Here is a 25,216-nt window from a genome sequence, read left to right as displayed (position 1 = left end):
GTAGTTTCCAGCCTATACAATATCTGCCCCTGGTCTGTGTGTGCACCTTCTTTTGTAAGGTACGTGTTCTTCGTATCTGTGCTCGTTTTACGAGTTCATTTGAGGTACCCATAATGAATGAATAGTGGCGCTCACGATTCCTGCTGTCCTCTAGCCCGTAATAACATCTCCTTATATATTATCCCGTTTTAGGTAGAGGGCCAATGTATTTCAGAATTGTAGTAAAAGCGACGGGATGCATAAAACTAAATCGCAAGGTGCTGATAAACCACCCGATATTAACTCCTACCAGGTATCTTCGAAAGTTATGACTTCTGAATACACGTTAGGAAACCTTTTTCAACTCATCTCATTTCTACAATTATTTGTATTTCAGTTATTTCTCAAAATCCATATGCCACGAACCTACTACGCTGGCGTAGCAGGGGGAGAGGTGATACTCCCACGTGGCGCGTCCCAGGTGACGGATAGGGGGGTCCTACCGGCTTGCCGGCGGGCTTGAGGGAAATAAAATACCTCTCGCGGACCAAACACACAACCTCCTGTGGGTGGGGGACTCTGACGAAGAATACACCCACGGTATCCCCTGCCTGTCGTAAGAGGCGACTAAAAGGAGCGACCAAGGGATGATTGTATTAGAACCATGAAACTACTTGTGATTATTACCACCACGCGGGGAACACCATGAGTCGCTTTTACTTGCGCGTAGTACCACTGTGTTCGGTATCAAATAGGTTTGTGATTAGTAGCAAAAGAGTACGTTGCCGGCTTTTACAGTACCTGTGATTGGTAGCACTATATGAGCGATACCATGGGATGACTGACACCATGGTTCTGGCTTGCCTATGATTAGTATCCAATATATGAGGAACACCAAGGGATAGCGCGAGTCCCTGTGGTTAGTACACTTACGTGATGAACACCATAGGTTTGCGTTGCCTGTAAATGGCGCCGCAATGTGCGAAACCCCATAGGTCTGTATTACATGTGCGAATTTCATTACCTGTGAGTAGTACCATAATGTGTGGAATACCGCGAGTCTACGCTACTTTTGATTAGTACCGCAGCATGACAAACACCATGGTTCTGTTTTCCTAGCCATTAGTACCATTACGAGGGGCCGATGACTTAGATTTTGGACCCCTTTGGACTAAAAGCATCATCGATTCAGTATTATGCTATAGACGCAGTCCCTTGGTAAGTAATACTATTATTTCACGTCAGTTTCTGTGAATGCGAGACATTGCGTGTCGGATCAACTGATTGTTTTTAAATTCATATCCATTCATTCATTCTTCGTCCTCACGTTTTGAATTCTGGTCAGTGGATGATTTTTGTTCTTTTAATTTGTCATTCCATTTCGTCTCATTTCGTACCATTAGGGACCGATGACCTAGATGTTAGGCCCCTTTAAACAACAAGCGCCATCATCATCAAAATCCGCATGAATTCGTGTTTTGGTCATCTGAACACCTAGACTCATTCTGGGACTTGTCGCGGTATTTGAGGCTGGATACTCCTCCTTTTGCCACGCACTGATTTATTGAAAACTCCACCTGATGGTGCCGGCGTTCGAACTTACGACATTTGGTTTGGGAGCGGAGGAAATAGACAACTGCTCCAACACCATCACATAGGAATAATTATTGCGAAGATTTTTTATAACACTTGTGTACGACTGCATTAGTATTCAAGAAAAGCTTCATAACATTAAATAGAACTGAACGTTTCCTAGACGAAAGAAAGTCGGGCTGAATGGTTCAGACGGTTCAGGCGCTGGCCTTCTGACTCCAACTTGGCAGGTTCGATCCTGGCTCAGTCCGGTGGTATTTGAAGGTGCTCAAATTCGTCAGCCTCGTGTCGGTAGATTTACTGGCACTTAAAAGAACTCCTGCGGGACTATATTCCGGCACCTTGGCTTCTCCGAAAACCGTTGAAGTAGTCAGTGTGATGTAAAGCAAATGACATTATTACACGAAAGAAAAGAGTTGGACGATTTTGCTGTTTAAGATATGGATATTTTATCGTGCTTTGTATTTGTCCTCCAATAAAGTTACTTATTACTGCATATGGAAAGAAGCTGGTAACTGTTCGACAAAGCCTGAAACAGAAAATATTCCGGGTACATATTTCACAGTTCAACGTTTGAAGTTTTCGTATTTCTAACTGGAATATACTGTATATGTATGACCAGCAATGAATTCGATTTTCTCTGCTGTATGCAGTTATATGTAATTACCATGTTGTGGTTAAGATATTTGGGCTTGGCCCTGAGAAAGAGAATATGCCAACTTTTCCTTCCAATTAAAATGAACTACAGAAAACCATTTCAACCGCGGATTTGAATCCACGTCTTCACAAATCCATCGATAGTCGACTCCATGGCCAATGCTCGAGGCCACTAATCCGTTTCGGTCAATAGCATATGAAAACTGCCGACATTAAATACAATTCATATGCAGATTAAGCGCAGACCCATTTATGGTGAGCAATAGTGGTTATATTGAATTATATCTTCTAGTATGAGCTACAATTAGTTTGTTACATTCATCGACCTGTCTCCCTCTGATGTCTTTGGTATGAAAGTGACCGAGGCAAGAGAGATGCTCGTAAGGCTATTTATTATGCAGCCAGTCCCTGTGATGAATGGCGTGAAGGTATGTTTTTTAGGTTCGATTGGTGAATATGTTTCAGTGGGATTGTTAGACTGATGCGTAAACACACCTGCTGGTGAATTGGGTAAAACAATAGAAGACTACCTCCTTGGTGATGGTCGTGACGATAGTAATTAATGTTTTTCCGGGTGAGTTGGCGTTGCGGTTCGGGTCGCATACCTGTGAGCTTCCATTCTGGAGATGTAGGGTTCGAATTCCTTCTGCTGGCAGCCCTGAATATGGTTTCCCATTTTCACACCTGGAAAATGTATTCGTATAATGTTTAGGACTAATATTTACCTTCTTTGAAAGTTTAATTTAACTTCATTTACATAAAGATACGTTATAAATGCACAGAAATTATAAACCAATGTGACACTTGGCTAATAATTACAATAGTCTGGATCTGGAAACTTACTTGAAAAAATTCACTTGTTGTGGTTGTTGGATCAACAGGCGGATGGTGTTGCTCTCCGAAGACCTAGTGTTTTGCAAGTGTACTCACTCGAACCGAAGATCAGCTTCTACATTAGCTCTATTTCTGTTCTTCGTTTTCATTTGTGTGAGAGCAGAAAAGGTATACTCCAATATGTTTTGGTACATGCATATACAACATTAAATATTTACAATTAAACTTATTCACTATTTCAATCTATTTCTATATTGTATTTTGTTTTTCTTTTCAGATTATTTGTTTATTTTGTCCTAGACGTAAACCTCGTTATATAGTCTAGGACCTGCATGTATTTTACCCTTCCTAAATTGTATTAGTGCTTAAACTGTCTACCTTTTGAATGAATTGAGTAACTGGAAGAATGCCTGAGTCCCTATAATTAATTAACATGCAGTTTGGTAGTTAACGTAAGAAAAAGTTAATAGCTACCCTACAATACAACAATTTATCTATTGCTTCATTTAATAATATATTTACACCTATACGTAATTATGTATCCTCTCCTTCCTTATTTTCTCTTATTTAATCCTCTTTTAAATTTCTTTTCCCGCATTCCTCTTAAGATATTACAAAGTTTTGCTGTTTTTCTTGGTGCCTTCCATTCTCTGTCCATTAAGTTAGCAATGGTGTAAAATTCATGTTCGTTATCGATTTTACTTATATCCTTTCCATCCATATATTTCTCTCGTACCTTTCTTGTTTCTTTACAGTCTTTTACTAAGTGAGCAACTTCCATGTCCTTATTGCATAAAATGCAGAGATTTTCCCCATTTTTTGTCTCAGAGCTTTTACTGTATACACACCTCATCAGCCACCAAATTATCCCTCTCATTTCCCTTTTCGTTCAGTCCTTACTGTCATATTTTCACTTATTTTACAAAATTCAAGCAGTGTTCTCTTGCTGTTACAGTCTGGCCTTATTGTTTGTCTTTCAATGTCTTTAATTCTTTGAACCACCGTTTTACACAATCCTTAATCATTTCTTGATAAATTTCTTTCCCAATAGTACTCCATTCCTAATTCATCCAGTATCTTCTTTACTCCATCCACCCAGTAACCCTCATTTTGGTGTTTCATTTGGTGCTGATATGCTATCCTTAGAATTTCGCTCCCTGGCCCCCCGTCTTTAGCCTCCGCAAATATTTAATTATTCGTTTAACAGTATCCGCCCGTATACTAATACCTTCACACATCTTTCTCACTCCACTATTTGCGATGCAGTTTGGCAGTCCCATTATTATTTTGGAAGATTTACTTACAACTGTATCTAATGTTACAATTCCATCACCTTCTCCGCATATTTCTCCTCCATACAATAACATCGTTTTAAGCATTGCATCAAATACATTTTCTGAACTCCATATTCAGTGTTCGGCATTTTTTTATCCAATATTTTTATACTAGCCAAAGCACTTACTCCCTTCAATTTAGCTCTTCTTACCTGTTCTGCCCATCTTCCATTGCTGCTTATGATCGTCCCTAGATATTCGATATTTTTATCAACTTCTAATTTTGTCTTTTCCATCCACCATTGTTCACTCTACTCTTCGCAGTAATTTACTATCCCAGTAATACTGTTTTGCATTTTTACAGGGGTTAATGTGAGCAGCGGGATATCGTCTGCAAATATAAGACACGGAATATCTTGGTTCTCGAGACAAGGAAATGCTTCTTTCTCAAATCCTTCAGATTGGAAAACATACATACATTATCATTAAATACTGTTATGCCTTTCAGCGTTCAGTCTGCAAGCCTCTATGAATGTACTAAACGACGCCACAATCCTCTATTTGCAACTAGTGCTGTGGCCTCATTTATTTCTATAACTCTAATCTTTAAATCGTTAGAAACTAAGACTAACCATCGTCGTCTTGGTCTCCTTCTACTTCTCTTACCCTCCATAACAGAGCCCATTATTCGCCTAGGTAAACTGTCCTCATCCATTCGCCTCACATAACCCCACCGCCGAAGCCGGTTTATGCGTACAGCTTCATCCATCGAGTTCATTCCTCAAATAGCCTTTGTCTCCTCATTCCGAGTACCTCCTGCCATTGTTCCCACCTGTTTGTACCGGCAATCATTCTCGCTACTTTCATGTATGTTACTTCTAACTTATGAATAAGATATCCTGAGTCGACCTGTTCTAGCTTTGTATCACCAATCTGACGTTCAATTCCGTTGAATTTCTTACCTACTGACCTCAATTTAGTCTTCGAAAGGCTAATTTTCATACCATACTCATTGCACCTATTTTCAAGTTCCAAGATATTAGACTGCAGGCTTTCTGCACAATCTGCCATTAAGACCAAATCGTCAGCATAGTCCAGACTGCTTACTACATTTCCACCTAACTGAATCCCTCCCTGCCATTTTATACCTTTCAGCAGATAATCCATGTAAACTACGAACAGCAAAGGTGAAAGATTACAGCCTTGTCTAATCCCTGTAAGTACCCTGAACCAAGAACTCACTCTACCATCAATTCTCACTACAACACAATTGTCAACATAAATGCCTTTGATTGATTTTAATAAATAATAAAAACAATATTGGTTATAATTTGCAACCTAGTTTGAGACCCAACTTTGAAAAAAAGCTCTCCCTCTACTACCCCATCTTTCACTTTGATCGAACCTTTAAATTCCTCATACGTATTTTCAATTGCCCTTATCTTCCTTGATATTCCGAGATGGCTCAACTTATAGACTACAGCCCGTCTACTCACCGAGTCAAAAGCTTTATCTAAATTGATTGCTGTGATGTACATTTTGCCTATTTTCTTCTTCATGTATTTATCCATTAATGTTTAACTAGTCCTAGTCCTCATACCCTTCCTGAATCCTGACTGGGGTCCCGAGAGGACTGAGCACCCCTCTGCCTAATTCATTAGTATTTTTGCCAATATCCCTGTACAAATCTTACTTAGAGATTCAAGTAACGTTATCCCTCTATAGTTACCTGGATTTGATCTTTCACCCTGTTTCTTATGTAAAGGGCAAATAACTCCCTCCTGCCATGATTTTGGTACTCTCGCTCCTTCAGATATCTTATTAAATATATGTACTATACTTTCGAGGATAAAGTTGCTTCTACTTACTTCTTTCCAGAATTCATTATTCTGTTTTTTCTCCTTTACCTTTTCGCCCGTTCTCTATTAAATATTTTACTTCACTAATTGAAATCTCCTGAAGGTAGGCAGAAGGTGCTCTAGTCTTCGCGAGATCCCAGTCTTTTCTGTGTTGTGTTTCCAATTTTCCTCCCCATCTAATAGCCGTCTGAAATGCTTCATCCATTCCCCATTACTTATATTCGCTTGTGTCCGGCTCCATAGCTAAATGGTTAGCGTGCTGGCCTTTGCTCACAGGGGTCCCGGGTTCGATTCCCGGCAGGGCCGGGAATTTTAACCATAATTGGTTAATACCACTGACACGAGGGCTGGGTGTATGTGTCGTCTTCATCAACATTTCATCTTCATCACGACGTGAAGGTCTCCTATGGGCGACCTGCATCTGACGTGCCGAACTTGACCTCGGACACTCCCGGCACTAAAAGCCATACGTCATTTTTTTAATTCGCTTGTGTTGTACTTTTTCTATCTTTGTGGACTTGGTTTATTCTATTCCACACTTTCTTACTGTCCTTTCCTTTGAAATCTCTGTTTAGATTTTCAACTGTTTTTTTCTGGCATGAATACTTAGCGTTTACTAATATTTCTCTGTACTTTTCGTTTGCTACAGAATGCAATTCTTGTTTCAAGACCCCTACCTTCCTGTAGAATTTTAAAGCTTTCGTTACTTCCGCCCTTTTATTTCTGTATGCTTCGTTGTACCGCCTAGTATTTCTTGGCAAACCTGTTCCCTTCACTCGCATCTTCTGACCTGCTGTCAAAATAGTATTTTCTATAAGCTGAATTGATGCAACTAATTGGTTATTTTCAATAAGTCCTCTCCCTATCTTCATAATTTCGAAACATCTCTCTTTAAAATAATCCTCAAAATCTTTCCTGAGGTCATCCCTCCATCTATATTTTGGCACTAATCTCTTTTTAATATTTCCTTGATAATAAGCCACACTATGCTCTTCCCTACTTATCAGTTTGATGATAATTCTGATAATTCTGACCAGTCTTTAACTGTTATCCTTTCAACGAGTGGCAATGCCTCCCTTGAACCTAATATTAGGTCTGTAACACTACCTCCCGTTTCTGTTATATATGTCAAGTTACCACTTCACATCCTGGCCACCACCCGTTCACGATATACAGTTCTTCCGTACCTTATAGTTCTAGTAATTTATCGCCATGTCCGGCCCCGCGGTGTAGGGGGCAACGCGTCCGCCTGTCACCCGGCAGCCCCGGGTTCGATTCCCGGCCGGGTCAGGGGGTTTTGTGACGTCCTTAAACTTCCTTTCCTCACACACAAAATTCCACACTACCGCCATTCCAATTACACGCAGGTTCATACAATATGGTGCCAGTAGGGGCAAAAGATCCACATGGGTCGACGCCCCGAACAAATAGCATTTTAAAAAAAATATATCGCCGTAACTATTATACCCTTCATCTCGACTTATTCTCTTATTAACAACATTTGCCTCTACCTCTTTACCATACACTGGTTTTCGATCTGCAACCCTCGCATTGAAGTCCCCCATAAGCATTATACCTACATCATCATACATATTCCTTAATCTGTTTATTTCCGTTCCCAACTCGATGAAAAAGTCTTTGTTTGCAAATGGGGAACCTTCCGGATGGTTGTAGACAAAACCAAGACATTATGGTCTCAGTTTCAATGACGGTGAAATCCTGACATTCACCTCACCGCGGTAGAGAGGGGGCAACGACTGTTTATGGCAATTTTGTTATATGCAGGCGGCTAACGAATGAAGGGACCGAGTATCTTCCGGTATAAGAAGATCCCCTCTACCAAGTGCCAACGGTCTCCTTGAGAGTGGATGAGCGGGTAGAGGTTAGGGCACTCTATTGTCCTTGGGGCAGGAAATGGTCCCAAAAGACGGAAGAACCTACAACTGGTCAACGGCATTAGGATGCGGAAGGCAACGGGAAACCACTGCATTGAAGATCCTGAAGGATAACCCTTTAAGTTCACATGGCATGGCTCTGTTTAACGTAAAATTATTATCCGGAGTTTCTATTCCCCCATTTGGATCACCGGGGGAAATGCTTTGAACGCAGATATGACTAGAAAGCCCGGCAGTTTTGGAAAGATTACGATAACAAAGTTCGAATTGAAGAACGTCCGAAGATGACACAACTGCAGTTCAGAAGATGCTTTCCATGCTGCAACATCACGTTCGGAGCTGGCTATGTGAACCGCCAACCTCCGCTAGGAGAAGGCGCCTTAAGAAGAAGATGATTCGTCTTTATTTTTATCCAAAGAACTTCTTCCATTTCTGTTTCTACAAGCACAATTTTCTCCTGTATATCATCCCTTAGCAGGGTTAGTATTCCACCAGGATACCTGCCCATATGAACTCTCCTATCTCTTGCCTTGTTATATATTTCAAAACCGTCCACATGGACTTCGTATCCTGGTGCAATCCAACTCTCAACAAAGGTAAAAATGACCATTTCGGTCATTAATTGTTTCACCTCTGTGTTTCCTACCTTATTCAAAAATCCCCCTATGTTCACACATCCTAGTCTCAATTCTAGTTATTTCTTATTTTTGCCATCGGTCAGGCTGGTTGCCTTGCTTCTTGTTACTCTCGATTTCTCTACTTCTAAAATGCTGCCTTCTAGTGAACTAATAATTTCTTTGTTCAAAGTGTCCTCAAGTGGCTTGCCCTTTTGGACCATAAGTCCTTTAGACTTAAACTTTTACATTTAGCCATTGTTTCTCTCCTCCTTTCTTCTGTCCCTCTGCTGGATCCTGCAAATGACTCGAACCGGTAGTCCGCTAGACCGACGTCCACGGCTTCTGCTGGTACAGCTGTTTGTTCTGTCTTCGACCTTGCAGTGCACTGAGCCTGTAGCTCGGATAACACTCCTCCTTCGTCTACGATTGCTGCTTCAGCGTTCTCGCGTGTGCTAGCCGTGACACTGACCTTCCCCATTCCTGTCGTCTCTCGTCGTTGCACCCTCTCCTGACATTGCTCGGCAGACCATTTCCTCAACCAAGAATCGCCTACCACCACAAGCCTGTTTCCGGTGATAAATGATTTGAGACCTGACTTCCTTGCTTGAAATAAATGGAAACGTAGTACACTAGTGTCCAAAAGTTAAGCATAAGTTACGAGCAAGCAGAGCAACAGGAAATACTCAAATCGCACGACATATGCACCCACCAAATTTACGTGATCGCTCTGTATAGGAAAGGAGTGTTCACTGCTTTGACTAGCGGCGTAACCGCAAGGTACAGTAAACACAGCCAGTGCCTGCGCCCCATATTCCCTCAGTCGTGTTTGCCCTGTTATAGTGTGCGGAGTGTGGCCTCGTGGTGAACGTGACAACATAATGGCACAACGACGCCATTTGGGCCCCGTCTTGCAGGGTAGAATACTCGGCCACCTTGAAGCAGGACAGTCACAGACCAAAGTCGCCGTGACAGAGTGTCCTTTTCAGGCTTTGAAGACGATTTCGAGACACAGAAGATGTTAGTCGTAGGCTAGTACCAGGTCGACCAAGGGTAACCACCCCACAGCAGGACCGATATCTGGCCTTGGCCGCCCGACGAAATCTGAGTGCACCTGCAAGACAATTGTCAGCGGAGCTTGCAGCCATCTCAGGGGTTGCCGTTTCCCGGCAAAACTGTGTACCGGAGGCTCACAACAGTAGGGCTGTTTGCCCGACGTCCAGCGGTGTGCGTCCTGCTCACTCCAGCACAGAGACGGGCCCGTTTACTGTAGAGCCGTCAACATCGAAACTGGACAATGAATGACCATCTTCACAGATGAATCCCGCTTCAGTTTGCAGAATGATTGCCGTCGCACATTAATCTGGAGAGAACCAGGCAGCCGATACAACCACAGGAACATTGTGGAACGGGACCAGTATGGTGGTGGTGGTGGTGGTGGTGGTGGTGGTGGTGGTGGTGGTGGCGTCATCGTGTTGGGGCGGCATTATGGTGAATGGCCTTACGGACCTCCACATCTTCATGGGTGGCCCGAGGAACACTGTTAACGCTCAGAGATACAGGGATGAGGTACTGAGACCACATGTTCGACTCTTCAGAGGTGCGGTTGGTCCAGACTTCCTCTTAATGGATGACAATGCCCGACCGCACCGCGCTGCTCTGGTAGATGAATTTCTGGCTGGGGAAGACATTCATCGCATGGACTTGCCAGCGAGGTCTGCGGATCTGAATCCTATAGAACATACCTGGGATACATTGGGGAGACGAATTGCATCCCGTCAGCCTCCACCAAGGACGCTCCAAGACCTTCGCATTGCCCTTTCGGAGGAATGGGATCGACTGCCACAAGAGCTCTTGGACCATCTGATAGAGAGCATGCCACGTCGCTGCGAAGCATGTGTGGCCGTTAGGGGCAACCATACATCCTATTAACAGCATATTTTGTTGTGGAAGACATTGCCAAGTTTCGTTAGTTGCTGTCAAACGTGTACCTTAGCTATCAGAACCTTTCTGACACTGTTTTTATGGACAAGTTGTGTGATATATGGTGTGTGATTCAGCTTCCGTTTGTTCAGCAATCCGTCTGACATTCCTATCAGGTGGTATGGCCTCGTTTATTAATTATGCTTAACTTTTGGACACAAGTGTACTTTCATATGTTTCATTCCTTTCGCATCCAGTTCTTTCCTAATCCAAATTTTTGTTCTTTTCAGGAGTTTCGCGTTCTCTAAAATTTGTCGAGTTTTTATGCTTGACACCACACATAATTTTATTGGCCTTCTTCCCGTATTTTTTCCCATCCTAAAAGCATTAACAATATCACTCTCACTAACTCCACTTTGAATTTTTCGCCTATTAAGGCAATTACTTTCTCCAACATCTCGTTAAAATTTTCCTTCTCCGAATCAGCCAGTCCATATATAATAATATTTCTCTTCCTATCTTTTCTTTCTCGCATCAATTCCTCCATCTCAAACTTCTTTACCCTTGCCTCTAAGTCCGGACCTTTATTCTTAATTTCCTCCAACTCGAAGTTTTTTGTACCAGACACTGCTTGATCTCACATAGTTCCGTGTTTGCATCAGTCTTCGTGTCTTGCAGTGCCTTGTTCTGGTCCATCAATAGATCTTTCATAACTTCCTTCAGCTTCTCAATATCCTCCCAATGTAGGCCAGGGCCCGGGTTCAACTCCACACCACGGATCACCAACAGTACCATCACAGCACATGCTGTTAAAACAAACTGTGTAAAGTTATAGGGACTGTTGACATTGTGCATGGATACTACTTTCATTATACAATGCCACTTCCATATAGCACACCTGTAATGCTCGGTCGACACTCCCATTCTTCCGCGTACGCACTTTACTCACACACTCAGCACTACACGTCTGTTCACCTCGCTGGCTTGATTACAGCTGACTGTACATATTGAATGCCACGAACCCTTCCTTCCTTGTCTTAGTCATGTCCTCTTCCAATGGTCGCCATAAGACCTCTCCACCGGACGAGTTGGCCGAGCGGTTAGGGGCGCGCAGCTGTGAGCTCGCATCCGGGAGATAGTGCGTTCGAACCCCACTGTCGGCAGCCCTGAAGGTGGTTTTCTGTGGTTTCCCATTTTCACACCAGGCAAATGATGGGGCTGTACCTTAATTAAGGCCACGGCCGCTTCCTTCCCATTCCTATGCCTTTCCTGTCCCATCGTCGCCATAAGACCTATATGTGTCGGTGCGACGTAAAGCAAATAGCAAAAAGACCTCTCTAGGTCGGTGTGACGTAAAAAAACGAAAAAATCAGTAATCTTTTAAGGAGGAGTACAAAACTGCTTCTTCCCTCATTAGCCTTGTATGCGTCTTCAGTGACGTCCAAGCTTTCTATGTATGTATAAATACATACATACTCTACCCGACCGCCTGTCCTAAAGTGCGCCTGGATAAGCTCATCGGTTCAGGATGTGGAGCGTCCGGAATGGGCCTCGAACAACTACCTAATTTTTAATCTGTATGTGCAAGGATCGGAGAACATAAATGTGAATGAGAACTATTCAATGTAGTCGGGTAAAAGTATTTTTATTCACTAAGACATAGAACACTGGATCGTAATCCACTGGTCAAAGCACTGTACAATAGAAAAATGTTATTGAAACGACGATCGGTCTCTAACCCTTACTACATTAAAGATTACTCATTGGAACACGATGTGTCACTACAGTACGTGAAAGGGAAAGGACAGAAAAACCAGGCCAAATTATTGACCTACGGCCTTGATATTCGGTGTTAAGTATTATGATAAAGTAGCGTAATACTCATATCCAAGACTTAAGAAAAACCCATCATAAATAGGGTACACTAATATAAACACAACACTCGATATGAAACCGGATCACTAAACCCCTAAAATACAATATTTGAAATGAAACCGGATCACTATACCCCTAAAATACAACACTCGAAATGAAACCGGATCACTATACTCCTAAGCTGCCTCTGTGGATCAGTGGTAGAATGTTTGCCTCCGGATCCCAAGATAGCGGGTTCAAACCCGTCAGAGGTAGTCGGATTTTTGACGGGCGGGGAAAGTCCATTCGACACTCCATGTCGTACGATGTCGGCATGTAAAAGATCTCTGGTGACACATTTGATGTTTATCCGACATAATTAATTAAATCCCAGCCATAGACACCCAAGAGAGTTTCTGTTTACTCGGTATGCCATGTAGTAGGCCTAGAATAAAACGGAACGTCGAAATTGACGAGCAGACAGCCTGATGGCGTCAAATTGAAATATCTGCACATGGTAGCTTAGGCCATGCTATTATTATTACTATACCCCTAAAATATTACAATTTAATCGCTAGGTCGTGGCCTAGGCATGCATGGATGAGGTCTGAAACCCCACAAACTTAAGTCATCGCACGGTATTATTACCCTTTTTGCGACTGACATAAGCACAACAGACAAAACAATTGAGGCACAAATACAAGACACTAACAATCACCACACTAAAGAAAGAAAATCGTCCCTGAAAACAAAAGGCACATATAAATATACACTCATCTTTAAGTACCTCACTCGGGACTCGAACCTCTGCGCATCCAGGTTCTCCAATGATCTGAAATCCATCTTATTCACGTACCCATACAGGATAAGCATCAATTCTTCCGAATAACGGGAACTACATTCAGCTGGCATGACACATCTCTCAGTTATGCAACATGGCTGCTGGCTACTAGGCCGCTGCTACCGTCCGAATACAAGCTAGCTGACGGCCAATTTCCGTTTCTTTCATTCACCAGGCTCCTGTCACGGGATCGCTTTAATTTCCCTCAATACAAGCCAACTCAGGCTTAAATAACATCCGCTCTCAAGGCGGGTATAAAATGTATTCCATATTCACGTCTGTTATTCGTTCTGTCAGACGCTAATTATCTCATCAGTAGGCCCATCATCTTTACTATCAGCGAGTCCGCCTATTCTCTTTTATTCACCTCCCAGGTTTCATCCTCAAAACTCATGCTCGATCCTAGAGCAGACCCATGAAACACCAGCCCCATGCTTTCTTTGAAGACACTACTTTCTCTCAGCGCTGGGGAGTATTCTGTCCGCCAGACGCTTATGGCCTTTGTTGAAATATCATGCACTACAGAAAATAACAAGTCTTGCATACCCTGTCTGTATTTTAAATGAATGCCTCTTAGACTCTGAGTGTCCGGTTCAAAACTCTATTATGGTGCTACCGCCCTTTCACGTCAGATGACTCTACATTGACGGATCAAACATCTTAAATTACAGACAACTGAAAGTGATCTAAGAATGTCTATAAACCCTGACATAACTATATTCCACAAGGTATTCTATAAATAAATACACAGCTATACACTCAAGAACATGCATTCCGGTCCGTTCAAGTCGAATAAATACTACAAAAATCTCGCCCTAAGCGGCGTTAATGAATTAATACTAACACTATACACAATGGACTGCGGACACTACTTTCACATATTATTTTTCGATTAGCTTATTCGTCTTTCCTCGTGCGTCAGTTCAGTCCCTATAAGATTTCCGAATGGATTTACCTCGCCATAGATCTAGTGATGATCGCTGTAGAGGTCCTCGGTTCCAGCTGGGCACTGCCAATTATCTCATCTCGTGATGCCGTCTGCTTGAACGTTGGTCATGTTGTCCTCTGGAACTGCGCACATAAACGGATTAATGGTCGTCCTTCGACACTCGTTTTCCACACTCGCACTGATATCGTGATCAGGAACTGGGAACCTTTTGACTATTTCCACTAAGAGAAATTTAGTTCGTTTCTCAACGCTACTAACACGATCACCTGCGATATCTCTCCTGCTGCCTGCACTGTTTGCGTGACTCTAACACCATAATTCACACGGAAAATTTAGTTCGTTTTGACTCCATGAACAAAATCCTACCTCTCCTTCGCTCTCGAGGGTTCGCGTCTTCTCTCTGTAGCACGGCCCGTACCCAATTCTCTTTTGTGTGCCTGGCTTGCTGAAATGCACCCTCGCTTGCTAGTACTTCGTGGTTCACAACCCGGTGAATGTCTGTCGCCCAATCTGTTAGCCAAATATTGGTCCTAGGACCTCCGTATGATACGGTTCAATACTTAGATACATACTGCACATATCCAGGGCTCCAGTGCATAATGAATTATACTGGTTCACAAATGCGATGGCTGAATGGACTATCTTAGATGAGATCTCCAGAAAACAACCCGGCATCGAAGTCCCATGACCCCTACTTAGAATCCACGACTAAGCTCGAGAGCAAACGGGTCGATGATCTTTTCGTATAAAATGGGCACTAAATTAAATGTTTCTAAAATAGGGGAATCTAAATTTAAGAGGATTACGACTTCATTAATAAATGAGAAAATGGTGTTCCATACTTTTAAATACAATAATGAACTGGGAAAACACAACAAAATCATATAAATTGATATACAGGAAAATATATATTAGATTTTACGATTGATGACTACAATATCTTTCAGTCTCTGCCTCAGTTGCATTTTGCACTTCATAACCTTACGATATCGAAGAGGCGTCCCTCCTCTGATTAATCAACAGTCGCCAACACTCATTACATAATTATACACACTGATTAATGAACAAGGACACATAATAAAAAGGCATATATCGTAACTATTGATTATTCTTGAATCATGGTTTCATATTTCACAAATTTGTCATGATATCATTGTGATTGAGGCTTTAAATAAAGCTATAATAAGCACACTTTCGAGACACGTGAAAGTCATATCACAACATTAACCTATCAAATCCTATCTGATTATATTTATAAATTACAAAACTGTCACATAACGCTTGTTTCACCAGGATAATAAAAAACACAATTTGGCAAGACAAATTCCAAACAACGTTGTTTCCTGTGGGACAACACATTCGACAAACAACACCAGAACACAATATACAACATGAACAATAACAATTATCAGAAAAAGAGACACAAGGAATACTACATTTATATATATATCAAAGCGTATGGAAGGTATGATCCATTCATGATCACTGACAGTGACCGTAGTCATCACTGCCGCATGGGATCGAACCCACGCGCCTCAGACATCCGGGGTGCATTTCCTAAAATTCCCTATATCGATTTAATTAAACAAGGAAAAATTGGGGGGAATTGTTTCATCTCGTGAAATGTTGATTCTATACGACGGTGGTAATCTATGCTTTTTGCATGTGAATGTTACATCGTGGCAAGGCAAGAGAGAACAGCTCGCCTAATGTCCTAAACAGTAGTAAGGCAAGACTTCCTCAGTCGTCCCTTCCTTCAGACAACGGGCCATAAATCTCTCTTAGCGCTCCTGGCTAGTGGCCACTTTCACTGTCATCCCCCGAACCCAACGGGGCGGTCTCCATTATTATTATTATTATTATTATTATTATTATTATTATTATTATTATTATTATTATTATCACAGAAGAATATCTCTCTTCTTTAATCATCCAGCTTCTATCGGCCTCAATATCACAATCTGGCTTGTATTGAGCCTCAATAACATTATCCCTGGCGCGATATAATACCTCGCACTTAACACATAATCATTTGGGAGACTCACATTTCTATTAATTTAGCCTTCCGGACAATGAACTGCGAGTTGGTTCCCGCTCTCAACCTGATATCTCAAACACATGCATATTTATACAGAAGAATCTACCCTTCGGGAATTTAACATAAATGCAACACTCGCTTTCTAGATCGCTCATGGTTCGCACCCCGCTGTCGTGTCTCCATCATCTTGATCAGCAGTCTTAAAGCTATAGTTTGGAGGAATTTCCTACATTACGTGTGAAGTTGTATAAAATGAATAATTTAAGAACCGTCTGATGACTCATATTAACTTATAAATTGATGGTAGCTGGAAACAATCTAATGAACTGTAACCTCTTTTCACTACGATACTCCACACATATCAACTCTGGGATCTTATAACTACATCATGCATTAATTTTCCCGGGATCAAGATAAAATTACTGGTTACCGAACCATAAAAGAAAAATTCCCTATAAAAATAAACTAAGAACTACAATCCCCTTGAAACAGCTTACGACAGTTGCCTATAATATAATTTATTTGCATGCAAAACATTTTCTATTTACAGTTAAAGGGTGATATAACTTTCAGGTCGAAAATTGGAAATGTACTTATCGCTTCAGCATTGTGATCAGTTGCCATCAGGCAGGCACGTCCATAGTAGCTTAAGCTGCCATCACGATGTCTTTGGAGTCCTGATCTTCACCTGGCGTCGGGTGGTCTAGATGTTCTCTGACGCACTGGGATGAGACACAGACTAACAGCTCGTGGACTCTTCCTGGATCTGACGATCTCGCTCGTTCATATATGCAAATGAGGAAATTAATTTGTTACAGCTATGTTAACTTTATGCCACACACTGTAACTCGATGCGACTAGAATCACTCACAGACTCGAGTGTACTAGCCCAGTAACGATATTGTCCTGTAGCTCGTTACTTACTTCCTCTCATTTTCATATCACAATTATTACAATCAGCTAGTTACCGAAGCATCACACGTTCAGCCGAACACTGTCTCTGGATACACGAAGATTCTATTTAATTTAACACTGTGCGTGTTAATGAAGTTATATTCGCCTAATTCACAGCACTTACTACTCATTGTGTTTTATGGTACTCAGCAGACGCTGCCCATTCTATAATATCACACATAAGCCGCTATTCCTTCTCACCAAGTTTACTTCCCAAATCGGATATCGTGACGTTACAAGCATTCCTACGGCACTTCACTTTCTTTGTTTAACCCAAGCACTTAATTACGTTATGCACATATCAGTACGTACGTAGTAAAACATCGCCGACTGCCACACGGTTCAACGTAGGCGGGTAGCACTCGTTTCACTGGGCCTATATGATTTCACACATGACATTAAAATTTTACCATGAATGGATAATTCATAACTCCGTAACACTCGAATATTTGATTTACACAGGTCAGTAATTAACACCGTGCTTATAAATCACTGAGTACAAAGTATCTGCACACAGCATAATATGATGAATACACTGCATTAAGACTGCACTAAATAAAGGCTGCGTATAAGACGAAATAAAGACTGAGTAACAACTGCATAAAGACTGAGTAAAGGCTGGATAAATGGCTCCAAAAGCTCCCTTCTTTTATACAGGAAAAAGCTTGGCGCTGGTAGAAGGAGAAAACCACGCCTACTTCCCAAACATCTGTCCGCTAATATTTAATACTCAACGACGCTTGAGGTATCAAATGAAAGCTCAAATATTCTTCTTTCCACTGATCAAATTTCATTCTGATCGCATCGTAGGTTTGTTCACAACCTCTAAAGCATCATCAGATAATTGCCTGTTGGGGACACCATGCCGTGGGGAATCCTGGATTTCTATCTTATAGTCTGGCAACAAACATCTGTTTGCAATTTGCAGCACCCTTATACAATGCGTAGTTAGTGAACCATTAATTATGTAAGATACATTTTGATATCATAAATCAGTATAAAATTCCCTGATTCACATGAGTCCTTATCCACAAATATCCATCACGTATTTCATAATTTCAAAATAATAATAATAATAATAATAATAATAATAATAATAATAATAATAATAAGTTAAGGCTGTAGGTTGGTATCAGTGGATTTGTAGGGAAAATCACAGAGAGTTACTGTTTCATGTGTTGACACGACGTGATATGCACCTCCCTTTGACCTGAATCTCCGATCACGTGCAGCGTGCCTTCAGTCTTCTCTCTCCCACAGAAATAGGGTGTTTTTCAAGTACCTGCTAGCGCAAGCTCTCTTTTCTCTAATTGCGCGTAATGAGACCCTAGTCCTGCCAGCCAGCAGAGAGCCGCTCGTGCCGCGTAATGGGTAAAACATGCTGATTATGACACTATTTTTCATAGAATGGCACGGAAAACGGCATATTATATTCACAAGGTTTTTACGGCATGCTCCCGACGATGTCGTGAACGGTTTCAATACATACATACATACATACATACATACATACATACATACATACATACATACATACATGCATTGCTGGGGCTGTACCTTAATTAAGGCCACGGCCGCTTCCTTTCCACTCTTAGCCCTTTCCCGTCTCATCGTCGCCATAAGACCTATCTGTGTCGGTGCGACGTAAAGCACTTACAAGGAAAAACATACATACATATTGTTAGCTATCGAATAATATGAAATATTCCGATTTTTATCGAATGGTTATGCGTTGGCTTATAACAAAATATAATTTCATATCGAAATAAGATACAGGCACATAGCATAACATGTTAAAGATTTTATTTTTGTGATATGCCTTTTATTATAGATCATTATCACATGACCTAAATAGAATTGGTGCTCTTTTCAGCTAATGTTTCAATCCATTAATTGGAAACTATCAATATCTGAATGTCACCCTAAAATGGTGACTTAGACTGAGAAACTGGACTTACAATTATTTTTTTGTGTTTCAGAATCCAGACATCGTCTTAGTCCATTACCTGAACGTTCCGTATCCTGATGACAACAAACTGGCTGTGATCACGCCTAGTCTTGCTTTGTGGGGTGACAAGAAAGAATGGACGAAAGAGGAGCTGGTATCCCAGCTGAAGCCCATGTGTGAGTCGGCCGCTCCCTCATCTTACTCCAGTGTACAGGGTGAAGTGAAACAGATCTGTGTGGCATGCTGCATGTGCACTGCACAGCTTCTTGCCGTCCAAAATTTGAAAACAGTGAGTCCGGTGAGGTTTTCGGCAGCCATGTCATGAGCTGCCCCTTACCTTCCCAAATTCAACCGATAATATTCAAGTCCGCCCGCACTTCATTCTTTTTTGAGAGGAACATAGAGATCAACACTGTGAGGTCATCACGGCTTTTAATGCTTCAATCAATGCTCTTTCAAGTGTCTCGTAACCTATATGGTCCATTTTCTTTGCTACGTTGATGACGCTGCATTACCTTTATTTAGTACCATGTGATATTGGATATAAGGAAAGGTGACTCTGAGTTACGTGTGCGTGCTTGACATCGCTATAAAAATGGAATGTAGGCCGTGAAATGTTTGTGACCTGCTGTCTACTTAACATACATCGCTCGTCGCCTTAGACCTATCTGTGTCGTGCGACGTAAAATAAATAATTATAATAACATAGGTCGTAATACGATACCATGTCAATTTTTGTGGTCCTCTGTGTTCATACTCAATATGATTGGGTTAAAATGTTCAGCCTGAATATCAGAGTTAATTGTCAATCACGATATGAATACTGTCCGCTAAACCGTAGTTATCAATGACCCAAAGTGAGACACCGAAGTTCTCATTGCGATTACTAAGGGGCGTTATTTTGTTCGTCTCTCTCTCTCTCTCATTCTTCTCTCTGCGGGCGGGCCTGAACACATGCTGGAGCTTTTGATGTAGGTTTAGGTGCCTGAAAATTTTACGCTTTTTTCGTACGTATCTTGATTTCTTTTGAAGTGAAATTTAGTGAAGTGAATTCTTTCACACTCTAACAATGTTTGTTCACTGCATTTAGACTCACAATCAGCATTTTCTTTTAATTCCTCCTTTCGGCGTCTATTTTTTCTCCTTGTCTGTATTCAGATCAGATTAACCTAACGTACTTTAGGTGTGCTTTCGGGAGCTGGTCCCTGTTTTCGGAATAAACTAAAAGGTAAACTCGTGTCCTCATCCCGAGGTGGTGCAGCTCTTTTCTGGCATACCGACAATGAAGGTGAGCAGCATGTACTATTTTAACCATATACCAGCGCACCTACCACTCTTAAATCTCAGGCAGTACCGGAAATCGAACCCGAGCCACTGAGGACGGCGGCTAATAATGCTACTGAGGAGGACGTTCTCTTTGTGATCTGACTGAGCAAAGTACGTTCCGCGCCAAGATATAGGCACCCACTCACAGAATGAAAAAAAATGTTCCGACGGAGGAATATTCCAGTAGACCTGATGCTTCTTAATGTATTTGAAAGATCATATATAACCTAATGGATGCCTAAATTTTACATTAAATTTCATGTATTCGTCGTAATTTAATCAGCTAAGCTCCAAAGTACACAATATTGTGTTATTTTTATATCTGTTTAGTGCTTTACGGAATGAGAAAACATCTCCGTACAGACAATAAAAGTTTTTGTAAGGATGAAGGCTAAAGGCTTCCACTATGCGTAACATTCATTCATTTATATACTAAGGGTTAGGCCTTGCCGATACATCCATTCCTCTTTGTCCTTTGCTGCCCATTTCATCTTCATGTAAATTTTGCGCCCTGCTCTCCTTCTGACGCCCTCTAGACACTATTCCGAGGTCGACCTCTCCCTTTCGTCTCTAAACCTTATTCTAAATTGAATTCTCCTATGTACCATTTCTTTTAAAGGTCTTCTTTCTACTTCTCTTAATATTTCTCGATTTGTTTTTCTTACAGTCCAGCTCATTTTTGTTATTTTACGCCGTGTCAATATATCTGGTGCTGCAAGGTGGCTCTTCTCCTGTCCTCTTAATGTTCATATGTTACTTCCACAAATCAGTGTGCTCCATACAAATTATTTTGCAAAAATATATTCCTAATCTGTTATTGTGCTTTCTGGTGTAAATATTTTTCTTTGGCATAAATGTCTGCTCTGAAAGGGTTATTCTTCTCTTCACTTCCATCATACATCTGTTGTCTTCGACAACAATACTTCTTTACTTGACCGGCTTTGGCTCCATCCATGTATATACTGTATTTGATTTCTCTAGTATTTTTCCTTAAACAATTACCTTAGTTGTTTTATTCACTTTCAACTTCCATTATTTAACAGTATCAAATAGTAATTGTGATATTTTGTTTATTCCCATAATGTCATCTGCAAATCTGACACAGTGTATGTCCACGATTGATTTTTACATCTTTGGTCTTTCAGTAGTTTCCTCGATGAACATGTTAAATAAATACGAAGAGAGGGGCATCCTTGTCTGACGCCTGTCTTGATTCTTGACCCTTTTTAAACTCCATTGACATTTATGAAAATATATCTCTACACAAAAATGTAACACTAATTAAATTTCAAATTAATTATAATATTCAAGTATTGCCTATGGCCAAAAACCTGAACTAACATGAACGAACAAGGGAAAGATTTGCTAAGACGTTATATGCCCGAAAATTGATTCCAAATCACTTTTATTTAAGGCCGCTCTACAAGCTATAGAAGTATGTATAAGTAAAGTTAATCGTCATTTATGTCAACTACGTACAGTAGAGCCTGATCGTCAGCTTTATATTATATATTCTCTCTGCATGCGGATAGGCTGGACGGTCCAAAACTGTGCTCCATAATCAAGTCCCACCGTATTGCAAATGTACCCCTTCCACATTTATTTGAAGAGCAGTGCTCACTATGCAATTTCAGGAAGGTTTAGAAACACATTGTAAATAATAATAATAATAATAATAATAATAATAATAATAATAATAATAATAATAATAATAATAATAATAATAATGGCCTAGTTTCCATCTCATTTTCCATTTTAATCCAAAGAACTCTGAACTTTCAAACGTAAACTTTTAGATTGGATTATTTTAGGACCATTCTTCCATTATATCTGATGACTAATTCTAGGTGTGTTATTTTGGTAACTGTAGTAGTGTGTGTTACTGAAGTTATTTGGATCGAGACCTGTGATATGAGGCCCAAAACATGGAAGTGAAGTACGGTACTTTCCTAATATTAGCCTGGAGTGACTATAGGAAAACCTGCGGAAGATTAGAAACCTAATATTATGACACGTTCCCGGTATCGAGCCTTGACATCCCTCTACTCTCAACTTGCGCATTACAGCGGAACAGTGAACATCTCATCTATTTAGACAATCGTTAATTTTAATATCATCGTAGCCCTAATCATTTAAGACTGCCCCATAGGATCTGTTTCGATTAAATAACCTGTCTCCATTGTTGAACGCTGTAAACCCGAAGGTGAATTTATTACCGCAGCAATCCTTAAGCTCTATCATATTTCGCGCACTGTTTCTCCCACTTTTCGTTTAGTCCTACTGAAACACATTTATTGATCCGGTAGTACAATTTAGGATGGTAAAGAGTATTCATTTTTACTTTTAAAAATTAAGTCTTATACATTATCAGCAACTTTTTATAGTTATACCTCTTTATTGTACTGGCCAATCTGTGAGTTGCATGAAATATATTGCACGGCTTTGTTGAGCGTTATAAACTGACTGTTGTCAGAAAGGAGGAAAATTAAGGATTATGAATTCTCTATGCATGTGCTTTTATTACTCACTGTATCATATTCATGAAAAGAATACCGTAGCCTTCAATGACACTCCATTCGAACAGATTCATGGTTGAAAATCATGCAAATTTCACTGAAAAAATCCGTGGATATTATTGACTCTATTAAGATTAACTATGAATTGAAGGTACTGTAGAAAACAAAAACACTGTTACGTTAGCGGGCAGTTTTCCCTCAAGTTATGGTGCCGAATGCCGTGAGATCAAAGTGAGATATCCTGAGATGCGTGTGAACCTAACAACAATCCTTTACAGAAAGAAATGTACCGGACTTTTGGGTCCCCATGGCAGAAAAACCGAATAATCATGTGATCCAAGTAAATAGAATATAGACAGATTTTTTTTTCGGTATAAAATACGTATGTTCAATGAACTCTCCTTTTCCAGCTATCATCTGATAAAGCACACTCTATTAATCATTACATGTAAAAAGTTAATGAAAACTGATTAAAACGTGACCACCCTTTTGCAAATAATTTCCAGCTCAGAATGCCTAATCAGTAGTCCCATGGCTTTGTTAGGAGACACCAAGTGACTTAAGCGTAGACATTGTTATTGTACACTAGCAAATACCCACGGCTTCGCTCGCGTGGATTTGGTAATTAGATCAAAGTAATCGTTCCTCGGCATTGTACTAAGATATCTGAAAACTCCTAAAGTATAAAAACTTACCCAAAAATTGAGTTTGATTTACTCCAGAAATTCTTTATAAATCATGTTTGTGGTATTACCTTTTTGGGCTAAGACGACCATGCGACATAGAACTGTACATGTGAGAAACAGTCTTCCCTCAAGTCAGAAAATAAATACATGTTTCTTTACTTTTAAAGGAGATTCCAAATACCTATTCCCACATCCGTAACATCTTCAGTTTTTGAGATATTCATAAGTATCCCAATAAAAATAATTCAACCCCTGATCAGTTCTTCCCCCACCCCATCTAATTTTTTTCCGAAAACAAAAATACATGTTCCTTTATTTTTAGAAGAGATTCCAAATACCAATTTTTACGTCTGTAACATCTTCACTTTTTAAAATATAAGCATCCTTATAAAAATAATTCAACTATTTTTCACTTGTTTTCACCCCCCGTTAAGTGCCTTCTCCGAAAATAAAAAGGTACATGTCCCTGTATTTTTAAGGGACTTTCCAAATACCAAGTTTCTTGTCTCTAAAATGTTACGTTTTTGACATATATAACGTAGATATACTGGTACTCATTTTAAAAATTCACCCGCTTTTCCAATTCCTTTCAGCCCCTTAACTGGATTTTCCGAATACAATAAAATACGTGTTTCATTATTTTAAAGGAGATTCCAAATACCAGTTTTCATGTCTGTACGTCTGTAACACCTCCAGTTTTGAGATAAATGTATACTCATAAAAACAATTCAACTTCTTCATCTCCACTTCTCCGTCTCCCGCCTTAAGTGGACTTTCCAAAAACGAAAAATACGTGTTTCTTTATTTTGAAAGAAAATTCAAAATACCAACTTTCACGTCTGTAACAGCTTCAATTTTTTAGATAAAGTATCCTCATAAATATATTTCAACTCCTTATTTACTCATTTTCAACCTCACATCCCTTACGTCGATTATCCGAAAAAAAAGCAATGCGGGTTTCTTTATTTTTAAAGGAGATTCCAAATACTAATTTTCACGTCTGTAACGTCTTCAGTTTTTTAGACATAAGTATCCTCATGATATGAATTCAGCTCCTTTTTCAACCCAGCCCGTTAAGTTGATTCCCCCTCCAAAAAATGCGCGTTACTCTATTTTTGAAGGTGATTCCAAATACAAATTTTTACATGTGTAACCTTAAGATTATGAGATATAATTTTCTACATAAAAGGAATTAAATGTTTTCACTTCCTTTCACCCTCCCCTCTTAAGTGAATTTCCTGAAAACCAAAAATACCTGTTTCCTTATATACAAAGGAGCTTCCAAATGCCAATTATCACGACTGTAACATGTTCAGTTTCGAGATATATTAATCCTCATAAAAAGGAATTAGACCCCTTTTTCACCGCCCCTGCCCCCATGTGGATTTTGCCCCCAAGAATGCGTGTTTCTTTTGAAAGGATATTCGAAATACTAATTTTCACGTCTGCAACATCTTTAGTTTTTGAGATATAAGT

At 40.3% G+C, this 25,216-nt stretch overlaps 1 protein-coding gene across 1 annotated transcript in view; it reads left to right on the top strand.

Annotated features, from left to right (window-relative positions):
• Positions 1-25,216, top strand: part of Camta (Calmodulin-binding transcription activator) — a 705,348-nt gene that overhangs the window by 265,365 nt on the left and 414,767 nt on the right. The window contains exon 5 of the mRNA XM_068226037.1: positions 19,244-19,427. Within this exon, the coding sequence (XP_068082138.1) occupies positions 19,244-19,427 (184 nt within the window). The remainder of the gene's footprint in view (positions 1-19,243; positions 19,428-25,216) is intronic.

The sequence above is a fragment of the Anabrus simplex genome, chromosome 2 (genome assembly GCF_040414725.1).
Source record: "Anabrus simplex isolate iqAnaSimp1 chromosome 2, ASM4041472v1, whole genome shotgun sequence".
Classification (NCBI taxonomy): Eukaryota; Metazoa; Arthropoda; class Insecta; order Orthoptera; family Tettigoniidae; genus Anabrus; species Anabrus simplex.
Note: the sequence above shows the minus strand (reverse complement) of the source record. Positions and strands in the feature narration are given on the sequence as shown.